The 17,639-nt window shown below is 35.1% G+C and overlaps 1 protein-coding gene across 1 annotated transcript in view; it reads right to left on the minus strand.

The window, feature by feature from the left end:
* Nucleotides 1-17,639, minus strand: part of NEB (nebulin) — a 100,956-nt gene that overhangs the window by 30,321 nt on the left and 52,996 nt on the right. Inside the window, 28 exon segments of the mRNA XM_035331802.1 lie at nt 163-273; nt 740-850; nt 956-1,060; nt 1,627-1,731; nt 1,861-1,965; nt 2,633-2,737; nt 3,218-3,325; nt 3,497-3,601; nt 6,330-6,434; nt 7,492-7,596; nt 8,130-8,234; nt 8,352-8,456; nt 8,772-8,876; nt 9,873-9,977; nt 10,398-10,502; nt 11,163-11,267; nt 11,443-11,553; nt 11,777-11,875; nt 12,065-12,169; nt 12,257-12,361; nt 12,992-13,099; nt 13,659-13,766; nt 14,165-14,272; nt 14,564-14,668; nt 15,157-15,261; nt 15,970-16,167; nt 16,670-16,783; nt 17,468-17,575. Of these exon segments, the coding sequence (XP_035187693.1) occupies nt 163-273; nt 740-850; nt 956-1,060; nt 1,627-1,731; nt 1,861-1,965; nt 2,633-2,737; nt 3,218-3,325; nt 3,497-3,601; nt 6,330-6,434; nt 7,492-7,596; nt 8,130-8,234; nt 8,352-8,456; nt 8,772-8,876; nt 9,873-9,977; nt 10,398-10,502; nt 11,163-11,267; nt 11,443-11,553; nt 11,777-11,875; nt 12,065-12,169; nt 12,257-12,361; nt 12,992-13,099; nt 13,659-13,766; nt 14,165-14,272; nt 14,564-14,668; nt 15,157-15,261; nt 15,970-16,167; nt 16,670-16,783; nt 17,468-17,575 (3,069 nt within the window).

A 17,639-nucleotide genomic window follows, 5' to 3' on the forward strand; every position in this document is an offset into this window, starting at 1 on the left:
GGCAATTTTACAGCTGTAAATATTTGTATCTTTGTCCTCCAGAATTATACCTGAACAGGGTGGCTGGGAGGAAATCCAGATGTACGTAAAGTTTTTTTGTCAGCTGACTTTGATCGAATTTTCTTACATGAACTACTTAGTTCATAAAACCACAAAACTTACTGTACTCTGTTTTTTAGCAACTTCCATGGCATGTTTCACTTCAGGAGGCTCCAGCATGACAGAATAGTTAGATTTGCCTTTCTCCTTCACAAACTTCTTTTTATAATTTGTCTGTTAAGAGCAAAAAGAGGCATGAGTTTCATGGTGAAGTAAATGCTACTAAAACTTGGAAATAAGTTCACTGAAGCTGTTAAGAAAGATAAAATACAGTCTCCTGATTCTCATATCTTATGATCCCCAGCTTGTTTGTCGTAATCTACACTTTAGATTACAAAAGCTTGCTATTTAGAGGTGATGATATGTGTTTAAACTGTTTTCTATTAAAAATGGAATCTGGATTACGGGCACCCATTAGAATTCCAGCCTGTCACTTTTCTCTGGAGTATTTCAACAGCTACCCCAAAAATGGATTTCGCTCTTTGTGAATGTCCCCTTCTGGTAGGAATTCATCTTTGCTGACTTCTTGGGCATTTTATGCTGAGACTCAACCATGTAGACTCAAATATGCAATAGTCTAATCAATTATAGGTACCAGTTAGTAACTTCACCATAAACTGGTATTGCAGTAGTTACTTACTTCGCTGACGTTCTTGGTCACTTGTTTCACATGAGCCGTGTCTCTTGTCTCAGGCAGGGTTGTATAAGACCCATGTGGTAGCTGTTTCTTGCTGTGTTCTTTGTATTTGTTCTGAAAGCACAGAATTAAAATTGGTAAAAAACAACATGAACACACACAGCCAAAATATTAAAAGGATGTACTTAAAAATAACTAAATAACTGTCAGATGTGTTACCTCAGATACCAGAGAGCTGACATTCTTAGCCAGGAGGATCTGAGGTGTATCTGGAACAACAAGGCACGTTCCTCGAGCTTTGTTGTGCTTCTCCTTGTATTTTACCTAGCAGTGAGAAAAGATGCCATTTTCAGCAGTGCATATCTTGTTTTGTAATGACTTCCGAAGAGATTACTGTAGTTGTCACTGCATTTTAGTGCAAAAGTTTGCAGATCATCTCATATTTTGATGTTTTCCAAGACAAATTTGTTCAAGCCTACACATTCCTGTAGCACTCAATTGTAATTTCATTAATATATTGGATATATTGCTAATAATTCTTAAAATACATTGTTGTAAGCACAAGCTATACCTGCAGCTTTTTTTGTTTTGTTTTCTGCAGGTAAGATTTTCATTTCAATAAGAGGAATCTAGAGATATATCAAAGGTCTGGGGTGTTCAGGCAACGTTGAATGTAAGTATTTAGTTAATATGAAAAAACATAAACTAGGCCACTGACATTTACAAGACCAAATTTATTCAGATTTTGCTAATTTATTAATGAAATAAATCAAATGCAACTGAGTACCACTTTTCAAACGGTCATTCTTAATCCAATCATATTGCCAGTAAAGTAGCTTACATAGTATGTAAAATTCAAGAAAAACAAAATTGAATGTTCAAATACTTACATCACTTGACAAGATGGCATTATTTAAAGCCAGTACTGTGTTTTTATCATCTGTGACAGAGAGTTTGCATCCTTTTAGGAATTCCCGGTCCAGTTTGTACTCATACTGCAGAAATTTTAAAAAAATAAAATTAAATTAAAAAAGGGAGTCCCAGATCTTCAACATTTTTTTTTTTAATTTTGAAAAAGAGAGATGTGGGGAAAGGGACTATTCAGTTTATTCTGATTTTCTTACATCACTCTGTTGCAGAGAGGACTTGGCTGCTTGAACAAAGTCAGGCCTATCAGCAATCCAGTGCCAATGCGCCTTGGCTGCTTCATATTTCTTCTTATAATCAAGCTGTTCACAGAGAAACATGAACAACAACAACAAAAAAGTCAAAGTTGTGTACTTTACAGATCAAACTGACGCAAATTCTCTTTCAGTCTGGAACAATTAATAAGGGAAGATGAAAGAAACTGCTTCTTCATCAGATTAGGGCTTTCCTCTGAATCATGTGCAATCCAGTAGGAGCCCACTTGCTCTAGTTACTCCACTGCTGGGTCAAGAAAGGAACATGAATGACTGGGAACTGCCATAAATTTGAGGAAGGTGAGTGTTTTCAGTTATGTGCCTATCGCAGTGGATGTTGGGCCACTGGTAATAGAAAACAAACAAGAACTTCCCATTAAGCTCTTACTCTGTCTATAAGAACATCGTCACAAAAAAATTCAGGTATAGTTATGCCTCTGTCAAAAAAAAAACGGGGGGACGGGGGGGGGGGGGCAGAATAATAGTAGATGTGTGACATGGAAGGAATCTCAGGTGACTTCAAGAAGAACTTTCAAGAGTGAGCATTTGCTTATGAAATAAATAAACAAATATTTTATGCAGCAGCATAAGAATTAAAAGTAATGTCCAATCTCAAAGAATTTCAGTGGAATTGAAAATAATTTCCCTCAGTCTCTGCTGCTTGTCCCAACCACTGTCCATAAGAAAATTACAGGATTCATAAAACTGAACTCACGTTGCTGTTTAGCTTGTAAGCATGCCTTGGAGTCTTAATATGAACAGAATCTGCCACAACATTGCAGTGAGATTTATTCCTCTCGTACACTTCTTTGTATTTCAGCTAAAGAAAGACAAACATTAAAAAAAAAAAAAAAAAAAATTACAAAGATAACACAAAAGCTACGGTCAACAAGAAAAGCAGCAAAATATTAAAACCATAATAGTAGTAATTGCCTCTGTAAAGATAAAATCTTGACAGAAGAAAAAGAACTTATATCACTAAAATGGAAGTAATGGAAGGCTGAAACACATACTTATGGTAGGTCAGAATATTTACTTTACATATTCACAATGTCCGTAGCAGAAATAAACAAACACAGTAATGGATGACGTACCTAATTCAAGGCTGCACGAAAGTCACTAACCCATAGTGAAAGAAAACACAGATGCAGAATTCCCAAGTACAATGCAAACAAAATAAGTTCACTCTAACAAGAAGCTTTTTATGACAGGTTTGCAAACACGTTAAAAATATTACTTATCACAGCAAAAAGTTAATTATGTGTGTTTTTGATATTACAGACAAGGATGATTTACTTACATCACTTATTCTGTCCTTGACCTTGCGCACGTGCAGTAACATAGGTGTATCATGAATTGTAGTATAGCCCTTAGGCTTCGCTTTGTTATATTCCAACTTGTAGATAATCTGAAGATACAAATTAAAGGTCAGATTATTTCTCCAGTCTTGGCGTCAATGGAAAAAAATCAAGGTAAGATACATTTTTTAACTGACTACTGAAAATGCTATAGTTTTATTATTTTTGAAGGTCAGAATTCAGAGAAGGAATTATGCTTGTAAGGGACCGGCCACACTTACATCGCTAATCTGTTTGTTGACTTTTGTAGTCCTTAAGTGCTCTGGAGTATCAACAACTGTAGTGTACTTATCTTTCTTCTTTTCATAGTCTTTTTTATACTCAACCTGGTGATTGGCAAAGAGAATACGTTATCCACCCAAACCAAGACAAAACATCTTCAGGAGATAAAGTTTTACATTCATCCACAAAGTTGTAAAATCCTCCCACCAAAGCCAGTGAAAGCTGAACATGCACAATAAACCAAATTTTGCAAACCCCTTATTTGCCTTAGAGGCTGCCTATTTGCAAGATTAATTTTACATTTATTTCATTGGGTCTAAAAACTTTGTTTCCATCTTACATCTCCATAATTGAGTTAAAGAAACCAATCTCAGCAGAATGGTGACTTTTTGAATTTATAACAGGACAAGATGTCATTTTCAAATATTAATTTGAATAAAGATAAATGTAAGACATCTTATACAACAGAAGATAAAAGCATTCACTGAATAATTATAATGCCAGGCTATTTTAAAGGCATCAATAGCAGAATTTGATAATTTCTTCCTTAAAGTTCATCTTGTCCTACTGAGGACTCAACCTGGTTTTCAGAGAATTCAGTGAGAACAGACTGTACACCGATAATAGTAATTCTTTGTAGATAGCCTCAAGGCAGGTGGAAAAGGTTAGAATACATTTTTTAAAACTTTCATCCTCTATCTTGCATCAGAAAATAAAACCATGCTTTTAAACAAGACTGAGACAGACAAAATATAGAATATATATATATACAAACAACAAATCAAAACACAACGTCAATTCAGAGGAACATACAGGTTAGTGCTTTTTGTTTTTTGCTTCAAACATACTCAAACTTACCTGCAAGGAGTTTTTAATGAGGTAATAAACAGAAATCTACCAATCAATTGAATAAAAATGTCTAGTAATGATCTTCAGTTCCATAATACTATCAGACTTTATTAACTGTGCTTATCGTGACACCTCCCTCACTCTCATGTAATTGGTTTCTGTGGTTGCATTTCCAGCGTACAATTTATGTTATATGCCAGTTTTACCTGCCCCAGTCAGGAATCATTTTTGTCACTGAAAGGAGTAAGGTAAGGATACTGCTTAGCAGATCTGATTTCAGAGCAGATATAAGCATGTATCAGCTAATCAATCACATTTTTACCCAACTGGTACAAGCAAAACATATATGCAGGAATCCAGATGAAATGTAAGTGAACTACAGAAATTTAACTTTCCACAATATCATTTACAGGTCTTCTTTTATATCATCAGAAATGCTAATACATTAGGCTCTTTTTTCTGTATGAACCAATAGATGAATCATAATCTCTACATAACAGCACTCCAAACTGGCAGGAGAGATTATCTTTGCTTATAAACTCTATTATGTGATGACGGTAGGAGGACTGTTTTGCGAAGCTTGCTTAAAAGCAGAAAGTAGAGCAAGAAACGGATGGAAACATGACTTTGAGTGCAGACTTGTGCACAGTACTCTTCCTACATCGCTTCCAAGGTCACTTAGAAGTGAGACATAACTCCCTTCTGTATCTAGGCACAGTGTGTCACCGTTCTCAAGCAGAGTGGTAGATAAATGTTGTAATCTACTCACCAAATTACTTCATCATAATCCTACTGAATTAAGGAATTTATGTTATGGAGATGGTCAGTCCGAGAAATGGTGGCAGAATGAGAGTTATGTTTGGAAAATATGAGGAACAGCTAATATACAGTATCTTAAGATGTTAAAAAATGTGAAAAATGCTCTTTATGTAATTATGGGAATTACTACATGGAAGGATACATATGAATTACTTGTAATGAAAGGAGGAAATTGAGGCAAGATCAGCCTAAGCCGGCTGAAGCTCAACTCACAGAAAATATTTTTTCAGATAGTCTGTTCTCAAAACTATTTTATCATAGCATTAAGCACATGGAGAAAACTTTGGAGTCTGATATCTGTGGATACTTAAGAGAACTCACAAGCATTAAATATTAAAAGTCCAAGCAACTAAATTGTATAATGTCTCCTACAGCAGCAGTTCTTCATATTACCTGGCTCCATAAGTATGTGTTGTAGAGAGCTGTCAGCATATCTGGCCTCAGAATTTCATTACATCCATGTTGCAGGAGCATCTTGGCAAAGGATTTATATTTTTTCTGTGCATGCAAATGGCAACGAAGTACAAAAGAGACTTGTGAACACCATAAACAAACAATAACACAGCTCTAGATCCCAGACACTTTGAGAGTGGAGAGATTTAGGCAAAGTACTATATGTATTCATTCACATGTGCATACAATTTACATCAATATAATTAAAAATGTCAAGGGTACGTACTGAAAGATTTTATTATTACCTTATTGAGAAAATTACAAAAAATGTTTTTGCAGAGATAACAGTAAATTATAGATACAGGCAAGGGCACTCAAAGATCACATATGCTGCTGCTGCTTCATGTAGAAATGAGTAAGAAGATAATATTTGTCAAAGTCATTGAAAGAGCTAATAAATAAATGCATGGTACAACATGCATTTTTTTAAAACCTCTCCAATGACTTCAACAGGCCTTGGATCAGAAATTAATGGAAGATGATGTCAATTGATGCACAATATATGAAAGTACATACAGCAGAGATTAGCTCACTCAAAAAGTAATAACTCTTTTTGGGTGGCAAAACAAAGACTGTCTGATCTGAACTAAAACATCACAATATCACAGGTGAAACCTCTGATACTGCCAGCTGTAGACATTTCACACAGACAGAGTAGCTGTGAGTGAACCAGGCACTTTCTGGCAGCACTGGCAAGTGCTCCTACAGTACCTGACTGCTCAATGTAGTCCCCCACTTGGCCAGGAGATTCCTAGGATCATCCACAATAACGCTGTACCTATCTTTGAGCTTCTCATAGGCAGCCTTATATAATTTCTGCTCAGAATAGCATAATACATCATAACAAATTAAAAGAAGAGAGTGAAGACACAAAGAGATCCTGAGATCACAGTTCTAACCATTTAAACCTCTTTATATGAAATACTTCAAGGCTGGGATTGAAGTTCATGTCCAAAATAGAAAAACATATTAAAAAAAAAAAAGAACAAAAAAAGAACAAACAGGGAAAAAAACAGATATGTCCAGATAACTTATACATTTCTATATTTCCACTGGGAGGCCTAATTTACAATTTAAGGACACTTACATCCTATTCCTGAAGGAATACATCCTGAAGGAATACATCCTATTCCTGAAGGAATACATCCTATTCCTCTTCAATAAACCATTTTATAACCTACTTTATTCATGAAAAAGAACTGCTGAAGCAACTCTATATGCAGCTAAACTCTTGATCTGAGTACAAAGAGAGCACAAGGAAATGCAAGGGTAAAATAGAATATTATCATCAGACTTTTTGCAGGTGAAAGCTATAATCCTTCATCTCAAAAACATCATTCATAACAGAAGACATTTAGGCAAGTTCATTTCAATGTATGGGACCCCACTTTTTCTCATCTATTCTTATCATATTATTTTTTTCTTTATTTACTCTGCCAAATCATAACAAGACTGAATATTAACAATGTTCCACAACAAGTTCTGGCTCATCGCTTATCAAATTTAGTATCAAATTATAGCAATGGTACTGGAATGGTATCTGTGATGAACCAGTTTTTCTTTTACCTAGAACACATAATAACGTAATGCATTCACTGACAAGTAAGCAATGTCTCTTTCAGCAATTTCAAAAAAGGAACAGGGGCCCAGATTTCACTTCTTAGTCACTGTAAACCTGCTCTGTGCTAATACTCAGGCATATCACAGGTACAACCTTATATTTCTTGATTTTAGTCTGACCTTAAATCACCTTTAGTTCTGAATCTATTTTTATGTATTTACAATATCACAAGGATGATGAACCTTTGACTATTTATTAACACACAAACTTGTTACTACCGTATGAGACTCTAAAGAAATCTTTCTCACTTACCCCATCCATCAACTGAGTTGCATGTTTAAAATGCTTGTTAATTGGAGAGTCAGCTACATACTTAAAATGAGACTTAGTCTTTTCAAATATCTCCTTGTACTTACACTGGAGAAAAAACAAACACCAAAAAACAATACATTCCCAAGTTAATTCAAAGTTCAGTAAGGCAATGAAAACCTATCATTTTAGAAACTATTGGCAGCAAAAATTTGGTAGAATTATTGCATGTGTGTTTACCTTAACTACAAGCAAAAAATATTTTAGGGCAAAATAGCTGTAAATAAATAGTAAATAGTAATAAATGGTAAACAGAAATAAATATTAGCTTACAGCATGGAGCTGTCACATGGAGAAAACAATGGAAGATTTAAATGTTCATAGTTTTAAAGCTAAACTTAGAATCACTAGGAAAATTACTTTGGAGCAGATATCTTTATAAGGAAAAGAGAGGGTAAGTAAAAGATTGCTTTGCCTCTCTTTTTTAGTAAGAACTGAAATTTTAGATGTTATATCTTCAGTTCTGTCACAGCAGATTCATATCAATGTCTACGTCAACTGGATACTCCTGAGAAAAAATTAGCTACAATATAAGCAAACATCAAAAAATATTTAGCAAAAATTCAAACTGTTTTACTTACCCCACTGTAGAGCACTTTATTCTTTTCCGCCAGAGCAAAATCTGGAGTATCCCACGCATAACAGCCAATGCCTCTGAGCCATGATAAGTCTTCCTTGTATTTAACCTTTAGAAAAGAAGTAAAAGCTGCCTTCACTTTCTCAAGTAATAAGACTTGTTTTTCATTTTGGAAACCTACAAATAAAGTTTCAACCTCTCACATCTAGGAACTATTTGAACTCACATCACTAATAGCATCTGTGACTGCGCGATGATGGAAATGTTCTGGTCGGTCTGGGATCGATCTCCAGATTCCCAGCTGGCTCATATAGTTTTCCTTATATTTCACCTTCAAAGAAAATTGGAGAATGAAAAGAATTTGAGAACAGAACACTCCATCCCATGCAATTTTAAGATTTTATTTTATTTTTTCAAAAACATCAGAACTAAAACAGTATAAATAAGATTTACTTGCATTCACCTTTTTCAGGGCAAAGGCAAGCAAGTGACTTTTATCTTTCAAAGAAGGAAATAAATTAATGTTAATAGTGCTGATCATATTTTTGTAATTATTTGACACAGTCAAAAAGAGCAATAACATAAACAGCATTTTAGGTTATTAAATGACAAACATTAATTAGGAATGAAAACCTTATATACGTACACTGCTAATATCATCAGTGACTTTCCGATGATAGACAATATCCAAAGCATCTTTCACTGTATGGTATTTCCCCTTTGTATTCTCAAAGGTTTCTTTGTAGCGCAACTGGTAAGAAAAATAATATTGTATTTATCTGTCAGGAATCATTTTAATTAAATATGCTATATCTGAGGAATGACATAAAGGAATCTGTTGCTTCCCAATACCCTAATGTAAGTCCTAAGGAATTTTGAGAAGCTGAAGAGAACTGAATCATGAAAAAAAACTACTCATCCCTTCTTCCTTGTCCTGGTCTAGAAGAAAGCAGGAAGATCATTCTGGTCATAGGAGAAAGATTTTCTCAGAGAAGAAATTTGGATGTGCAAAAGAACAGGGGTGCTCTTTTCAGTCACTTAAAAGTCACTCCTTAAAGAGCGGTATGAAAAATCACTACCAAAACATCAACCTTAGCACATTTCCTTTCAGGATTTCCCAGGGTAGCTGGGCAATGTGCAATCTAAAATAGGAAAGATCTCACTAATGAGTCACTCTTAGCCACTGCCTTAAATCACAAATCACTATTACAAACTTGAAGGAAAGCATCTTTGTGCAGCAGCTCTTATGTGCAGCAGCTCTTTTTTCCTCTCTCCCCACTGCCCCAATTTTTCTCTCTAATTTACTTCTAAATTAAAAAAATTGCAAGTTCTCAGTGACATGCAAGTCAACTCCTAAAACCAAACTGAGATGAAAATATCTGATAAAAGGTATTCTATCCTGGCTCCAGCATCAATCATTTCACTCTAGTCTGCACTATTTGGCAATTTCATGTATACGCAACTTATTTTAAATCCACTTTTTCCTTTAAGTCAGCACTTCAGTGCAAGGGAAAATTAATTATAATTATAAATTATAATAAATGAAAGAAAGCATTACAGTGACATCAAGTGAAAACTTAATCTCTGTATTATCAAACGTAAATATAAACAGAAAAGCAATGACAGTTTATTAGCCACACTGAGATACTCCAGGCTTTACATGCTTGTTTGCCATTGATCCTTTTTTTTGCTCTTTTGTGAAGAAAACAAGAAAAAGCAGCAGAGAAAGTGTTTATGGACTACATACATCACTGGCATTCAGGTACGCTCTCTTGGCTCTGATTAAGACTGGTGTGTCAGGGACAGGTGTGTATTTGTCCTTCATCTTCTCATACTGGGTTTTATACTTTGTCTACGAGAGACAGCAAAAGGGAGAAGTTACTTCTTTAGTCTTTTGCTAAACTGGCATAATGTTAACACCTGGAGGTGCTACACTGAGCGCACAAAGTCATTCTTGCAAAGCTCTTCTGTCAAAACACTGGGAAACAAGCTCAGCTCTTCAGCTCTTTCAAGGTGTTCCAGGTCTTGCAGCCAATCCATCATATATTCTGCAAACAAGTTTATAGAAGCAGGTGTCTTATAAAATACTTAAATGTAAAAAAATGTATACTCATTTACCCCAATTTATAAAGGAAATGTGGAACTTATGTATGAGACACAACACCAAATAAAGGGTAAAGAGTTTTGAGCCATGGACCTGTCACTAACATTAGAAACAAAACTTTGAAACAGTTCAGCATAGTGGTACCAAACAAAAGCCCAAATACCTTACCTCACTGACCATGTCCTTTACATGCCTAGCATGTGTGAAGGCTGGAGTCTGACCGTCAGCATGGTGGTGAGGTCTCTCTTTTGTGGCAAGCTCCACATACAAGTACTGCAGCAAGACAAAAAGAAGAAGAAAAAAATACTTTTCAAGTAAGTTTTACCTTGAAAGATTATTGTAAGTTCACAACGCATACCCACGCAATTTGCCCCAGGAGAAAATACTGTGCCCTTTCATATTCCATATTATCTCAGTTCATCTTTATCTTCTAATCCTACCAATGTTCTGTAAATGCCAGTAGCATGCTTACAAACCCAGAAGTCAAATGCTTATGACATTAATGACCTCTCTGCCCTACATCCACACCTAGCTTTAGATAAAAGCATCCCAAGAATCTGTTTTTCTCTGGTGGGTAACATCACTTTTAACTAGAAGTTCAGGTATTAAAGTGCTATATGAATAAAGAAATGATGATGAGTAGATGGCAGATGGATAAAAGGATTTATTCCTCTGACAATGTCAGAGTTTCAGAGAATTTGAACACAACTGTAGCACAGTTCAATGATTTGTTTCAGATGGACAAAGCTGGACATGTCCAGACATGGCCAACATGAAAATTCATAGACACTTGAAAATGGACAATGGCTATTTTTAGAAGTGATTTCTAGGAATTTGATATTGCTTTGAAATGACCTGGAAAGATTTTGCTGTACTCTAAGAGAATATTAAGAGGGATCTCCTGATTGTTTTCTAACAGTACAATTTTTTCACCTGGCTCTGTATTTTTTGTCCTTGTTTGGCTCTTAAGAAGTCAGGTGTATCAAGGATGGAAGTGTATTTTGTCTTCAGCTCCTTGCCTGCAGATCTGTAAACAAGCTAGAAAAAGACAGGAGTGACAATTATTTCTTATGCTACGCATATCCATCTAGCAGCTGAATAATCACAGCTTTGCAATTATAGTATCACACATATTTATGAGAAAACAGTGAGAAGATCTGAGTTTTACGTAATTATAGCTACCAAAGATGGACAAAAATAATATAGAACCTACTTCACTCAAATGGGTTTTTAGTTCCTGAACTGTCCTGTATCCAGGAGTATCCAATACCACGCTGTATTTATCCCGCATCTTCTTTGCTGTATCAGTGTATATGTAGTTAGACTGAAAAATAAAGGCCATATCACTTAGGAAGCTTTCATTCTTGGTAGCAAAGAAAATTTTACAGCATAACATAACAATGCTTTGAAACAAAGGACTAGATGCATAGCATGACATGTTGTCACAAGTCTTTACTCATTGTCATGCATTGTATTTCTTGGCAGTACATAGCAGACTTCAATAAGTCTATTGTTGTTAGATACGTTTTTCAGAAGAAAAATCTTACCCAAAGCTTACGCAGCTGACGAGCACGGACCATATCAGGAGTGTCATATAGGAAGCAACCTAAGCCCTTCAACCAGTTCAGATCCTCTTTGTATTTAATCTATCAGGCAATTAGAAAAAGAAAAACTGAATGTTAATGTTTGGGATATGTTCATTAATCGGTCTTTAAACACAGATAAAAAGCATTTATCTTAATAGAATGCAGGTGATAAGCCAAATTCCACTTTCACTATAAAAGTATTAGGCCTGCTGCATTCAAATACCAGGTATCTTAATAGAATTTGCTTACATCACTTGTGATGTCTCCAACATAGCGGCAGTGCAACACCTGGGGAGTATATGGCAAGGAAATCAAGTGTCCCTGCATCCTGAAGAAATCTGACTTGTAGATCAACTGAAAGACAAAGTAAAAATAGCATTTCACACGTTTGATCATGAGCATTCCAAATCCCTTCTGTTTCTCTGTTAGAAAGACACATACATCACTGACAGCTTCCTGTGTTGCTTTGACTTGACGGATTTCTGGTGTGTCTGGAGTGGTATGAATCTTGTCCTTGTTCTTGTGGTATGTTGCCCGATACAGCCTCTGTATCAAAGGAGACAGGATTCTACACGTTAAAAACTTAAAATGGCAAGAAGTTTGGCAGAATGTAAATATTTGTCTTTTCAGGCCAGCTGTTTTGCTATGTATTGCGGAACTACTGGAATAATGGGAGCAAACATACTATCTTCTAACTAGGCAAAGATTTTCCACATTTGATAGCAGCATCTCTAATATATGGAGAATCTAAGACTCCATATATTCTACAAATATGTAAATACGTATATTTAATTTTCATCCTATTAAAGTCAATGATCAAAGAAGTGAGTACATATATATAAAACTATACAGACTCAACATCATAAAGACACAATAATTTCTGTGCATCTTTAATCAAATAGCAGCAGAATGGTTAATAAAATTAGGCTGTAAGTGATTTCATATGATAGTAACAGTTGTACAGGACTATATAAAGTCAGAGTTACAAAGAACTTTAAAAAGCCATGCCCAACTTGAAGGGTGAACCAATGATCCCTTGCCTTTCTCGATGGATATTTGTCTAACCTGTTCTCAAAAGCCTCAATGAACAGGAATCCTACAGTCTTCCCAATCAATGTGTCTTCATATTCCTCACTACAAATACAAATTAAAACAAATAAAAAATCTTTCCCATACCTCATTAATGACTTGATTCACTTTCTTCACATTTTCAAACCCAACATCTTTAGGGCCCAGAGTATAGCCTTTAGCTTTCATATGTTCATAGGCTTCTTTATATTTCAGCTACGAAGTGGAGGAAAAAAAAAAAAAAAACTTTTTAGATCGAACAAAAGCATATAGAAACTAAATTTGCTTGTGCTTTTACTTACACTGCAGTTCTGACAGCAATTTAAGCAGATTTTTAGAAACAGATTTTTGGAGATTTTCAAATGAGTATTAGCTACATCAGAGCTAAATACACTAGGCATCATCAGTATTCCTACCTCTATAATGTAGCCCAAATTTAATAACATTTTAAATTTTTCTTGCACCTAATAAGGCATCCGTATCTCCCTAAGGAAAATTTAATTTTGATAGTAATTGCTTCAGATAGTTATAAATTTCAGTAACATTTAAATTCTGTTAAGGTAAACAGTATCAGTGCTGGGGCCTGAGTGCACTAGTAAGACATGGTCATGGTCACCATCAGCTCCTGTCTCAGGCATGCATATGGAACTCTTGCGGCTCTCTGACAAACACACTCATATTTACAAATGACTGCCCCAATAATTGTTTAGTCCTAGAAAATTGGCATCAAATATTCCCTTGAGACTCATGCTGTAGGACTCAGTACATTACTTACATCACTGCCGATGTATTGGACATGTTTAGCATGCTGAAAGCTGGGGGTATCTGTAGGAAGGCTGTATCCAGTAGGTAGAGCATTCACACCAGCCCAGCGATACAAATTCTGTAAGGTGGTGGGGAGAAAGAGAGAGAGAAAAGGTGTTTGAGACAACTGTGTGCAATATTTGAGAGTATTCGATAGCTAAACAGGAAATCTCTAATATACAACTGGCAAAAGATTTTCCACATAGCTGTATTACAATGCATACTTGCAGATTAAATAAGGACATTTTCCCACTTTAATTTTAGAGCAGTGAAATCCAGCTTCTTTATCTGAAGAGCTAAAGACCAACTTTTAAAGAATTTGTGTTTTGAATATTAGAGAACATTGTGGACTTGCAAAAAAAGAAAATCAAGAGGAAATACGAACATGCATTGGAAACACAGGAGAAAAATATGGCCATTGTTTTTAGCATCCTGTTAAAAAAAAAAAAAAAAAAACAACACGATGTTTATACTTACTTCACTCTGTATTTTGTTGGCATGATACGCCCGCTCTAAATCTACTGTTTTATCAGTAGGAATCATTTTGCCTTTGACATTATGCTTATATTCACCACGATAGACAGCCTGAGAAAAAGTAATTAGAGGAGAGTGATTATATATATTGTCATAGTAAGTATTGTTTGCAAACACATGGAAATATCTCCTAAAAATGGATGATTTTTTTGATTCAGGAAATTAATCATTTTAATGATTGTGTTCTAGTGATTAGATATTTAGTGATATTATAATAAAGGCATAGGCAATGAGGTGCAGATAACCAGCAATGAAATAATTAAATGCTTAAACATATTAAAAGTCACACTTCTAGAATTTGTGAGGGAATGGCATATGCAATATTGGAGATGAAACACTTACTTCACTTAAATTCAAGCCACTGAGGACATTCTGGACATAGACCGGAGTATCCATGACCACAGTGTAGTCATTCTTCATCTTTTCTGCCTTAGATTTGTACTTAATCTGCAGAGAGAAATTCAAGAGCTCTAATTAGTAAAACTAGTCATTATTAATTGAATTTATTACATTACTATGTTACTAGTTACTATTTATTTTATTACTTATTATACTAGTGAACCTGCATTTAAGCAGAAAAGTATATTGAAATTATGGCTAAATAAATGAGCATGGCACCTGAGTACCTCCGTATCCTCTTGTCTAGGCAGAACAAATCAAGTGACCTCAACCATTCCTCATTCATCTTGTGCTCTAGAAGCATAACCATCTTTGTAGCCCTCATTTGGATGCTCTCTAATAGTTTTATATCCTTCATATATGGAGCCCTGGGGAATCCCCTCTAGTGATTAGCCATAAACGAATACTCCAGTAGAGAAGGATATATAATATTTTCCAGACCATATCTGTACTAGAAAAAAAACTTCTCCATCCTTTTAATATAATGGTTTGAAAAATAGTAAGAAATAGAACCAATGTATCCAGTTCAAACTCACATCACTGCGAAGGTCGTAGGCATGTTTGGCATGGAGAATCTCAGGAGTGTCCCAAACGAAGCAGCCAATGCCTTTCAGCCAGTTAAGATCATCCTTGTATACCACCTAAGATATGAGAGCAAAGAAGCAATCTGTAAGACTTCCACTGTGGTCTAATCCCTTACTGCTACATCAGCCTGAAACACAATTGTAAAGTGCTGGCAAGTAAGGTTTCTGGTATTTCGACAAATTTTGTTTTGAGAAAATAAAAAAATAATAATAATAAAAAAAAAACTCCTTTTTTGAATTGAATGCATTTTTCTTCAGTGCTTCATTTTGGCCAATAAATTAAAATATATATATATAGTAATTAAAAAAAAAAATTATTTGCATATTCTACTGAGCAAGGCTTTATTGACAGATCACTGACCTCCTCCTGGACTGAACTAAGCAAGGCAAGCATGTGGAAGCTTTGCGTCATTGGGATTTTCTCTCTCAAATTTCCAAAGTTGCCACACCTTATTGCAACCACATCAGAAAGGATATTTTACAGACAAAGATGGCTGAACTGGTAGAACTGTGAAGTTATGGCCCAAATGCCTATACTGATAACACTGAAAGTATGTGTGCTTAGTCTCATCTCAATCATAGACCAATGGCCAAGTATCACAGAAACATGATACAGATGCTGTTCAGTGGTGCATTACACAACAGGTACAAGTGTAACCTCAGAGTGCTCCAACTATGTCTTTGCAAAATCTTTCCTGCTAACAGGGCACAAACACAAGAATCTTTTTAAAAAGTGATCTACAAACAAATTATTTGTGAACTTACATCACTGAGTTGATCAGTTACTTTTCGAACATGGGCATTGATTTGAAGATCTGGTAGGCAGATCCATTCATGGAGATGTGTGCGGTAATCAATTTCACTGATTTTCTTCTGTGCATCCCTAGCAGAAATTATGTCTACCATGTCTGGAATAATGTGGACTTTGGCTTTATTCTTTTCATAGGTTTCCTTGTACAGACGCTGCAGAGAGTCAAAACAGTACATTAATAATTCTGATAAATAGCCGGAAACATTAACTGATGATAAATTTGAAGCAAAGTTAGTGATATTTTCATGAAATGTTAGTTGGAAAGCAATCACTTTGGCTATGACTGAAATTTCTATCTTGCCTGCTTTAAAAATTTGCAGGTAAGGAACCTTCCAGCTTATCATAGCAATTAACACAAGTGATAAAATATGATTTGTCAAATTTTCATTGCACTTGTGTTAGAAGGAGGTAGACTAGGTGGTGCCCTGTTTTATACATAAACATAGATTGTACTGAAGGTTTAGGATTGCAGACAAATTAATGGTTGACACAGAAGCTTGAAAAGACATTTGTAGGTGTATTTTTGTATTTAGCAAATACTGAACATTGCCAAATGCGTATTGAAATGTGACATCTACGTGGATTCTCTGAGTAGCCTCTTCTGAGATAAGTACAGTTTTATCAGAAAAATACATGTCAGAATACAACACTTACATCAATATTAAGTTTTCCAACTCTTAGACACCTTGCTGTATTGGGATCATCCTCAACACCTCTGGGTATTGTGTACAGTGCTTTAAACCTGTCATATTCTTCTCGGTATTTTACCTAGGAAGATGCAAAGAAAGACAACAGACTCCAATGAGACAACTATATTCTTGGAACCAAATTCAGTAGTAAGCAAATTATTTAGTTGAGTCTGAAAAGAAAATGAAGTATTTGAAGCAGGATCTTGGTTTTCTATTTCATTTTCAGCTGCAAAGAAAGCACATTGTAATTCTCATTGTGAAAGTAATGACATCTGTCTAGAAGACTTCTAAATAAATAGATGGAATAAATAATTTATTTATTGTTCCCGCTCTATCTTTTAAAGATATCCATGAAGACAGTGAACTCTCATTAGCCACTGTTCAGCAAAGGGTCAGATTATGTTCTTTTATACTCAGTAAAGCATAATTTAAAGACATATATAACATTTGGTGTTTTTCTGACCTGAATGCTTGTGCAATTTAGTATAAAAAAGAGCAAATCGGGAATCTTCAAGTTGTTTCTATTACTGTAAAACGCAACTTTTATTTCAATGAAAAGAATCAGCAAAGGACTACCTGTTACCAAAATTATCATCACATAACAGTGATTATCTACAGATATATCTAAACTGGAAATAGAAGATTCTGTGATTCAAACATAATTTTTAAAAGCTTTGATAACTACCGCATGTACAAGACAAGAAAGATTTAATTGCTAGAATTGATGAGCTGATTAAAAAATCAAAGGATTTTATTCACTTACATAACTAGCATTATGCTTCAGTTCTTTTGCACGTGCTAAGGATACAGCATCAGAGGGCATTATATAGCTAGTAGCTTTCACTTTGTCCCAGGCTTCCTTGTAAAGATTCTGTGGGGAAATAGAAGGTATCTGTGAGTAGAAAACTTATGAGAAATAACCGATGTCCAGTAAA

The sequence above is a fragment of the Oxyura jamaicensis genome, chromosome 7 (assembly GCF_011077185.1).
Source record: "Oxyura jamaicensis isolate SHBP4307 breed ruddy duck chromosome 7, BPBGC_Ojam_1.0, whole genome shotgun sequence".
Classification (NCBI taxonomy): Eukaryota; Metazoa; Chordata; class Aves; order Anseriformes; family Anatidae; genus Oxyura; species Oxyura jamaicensis.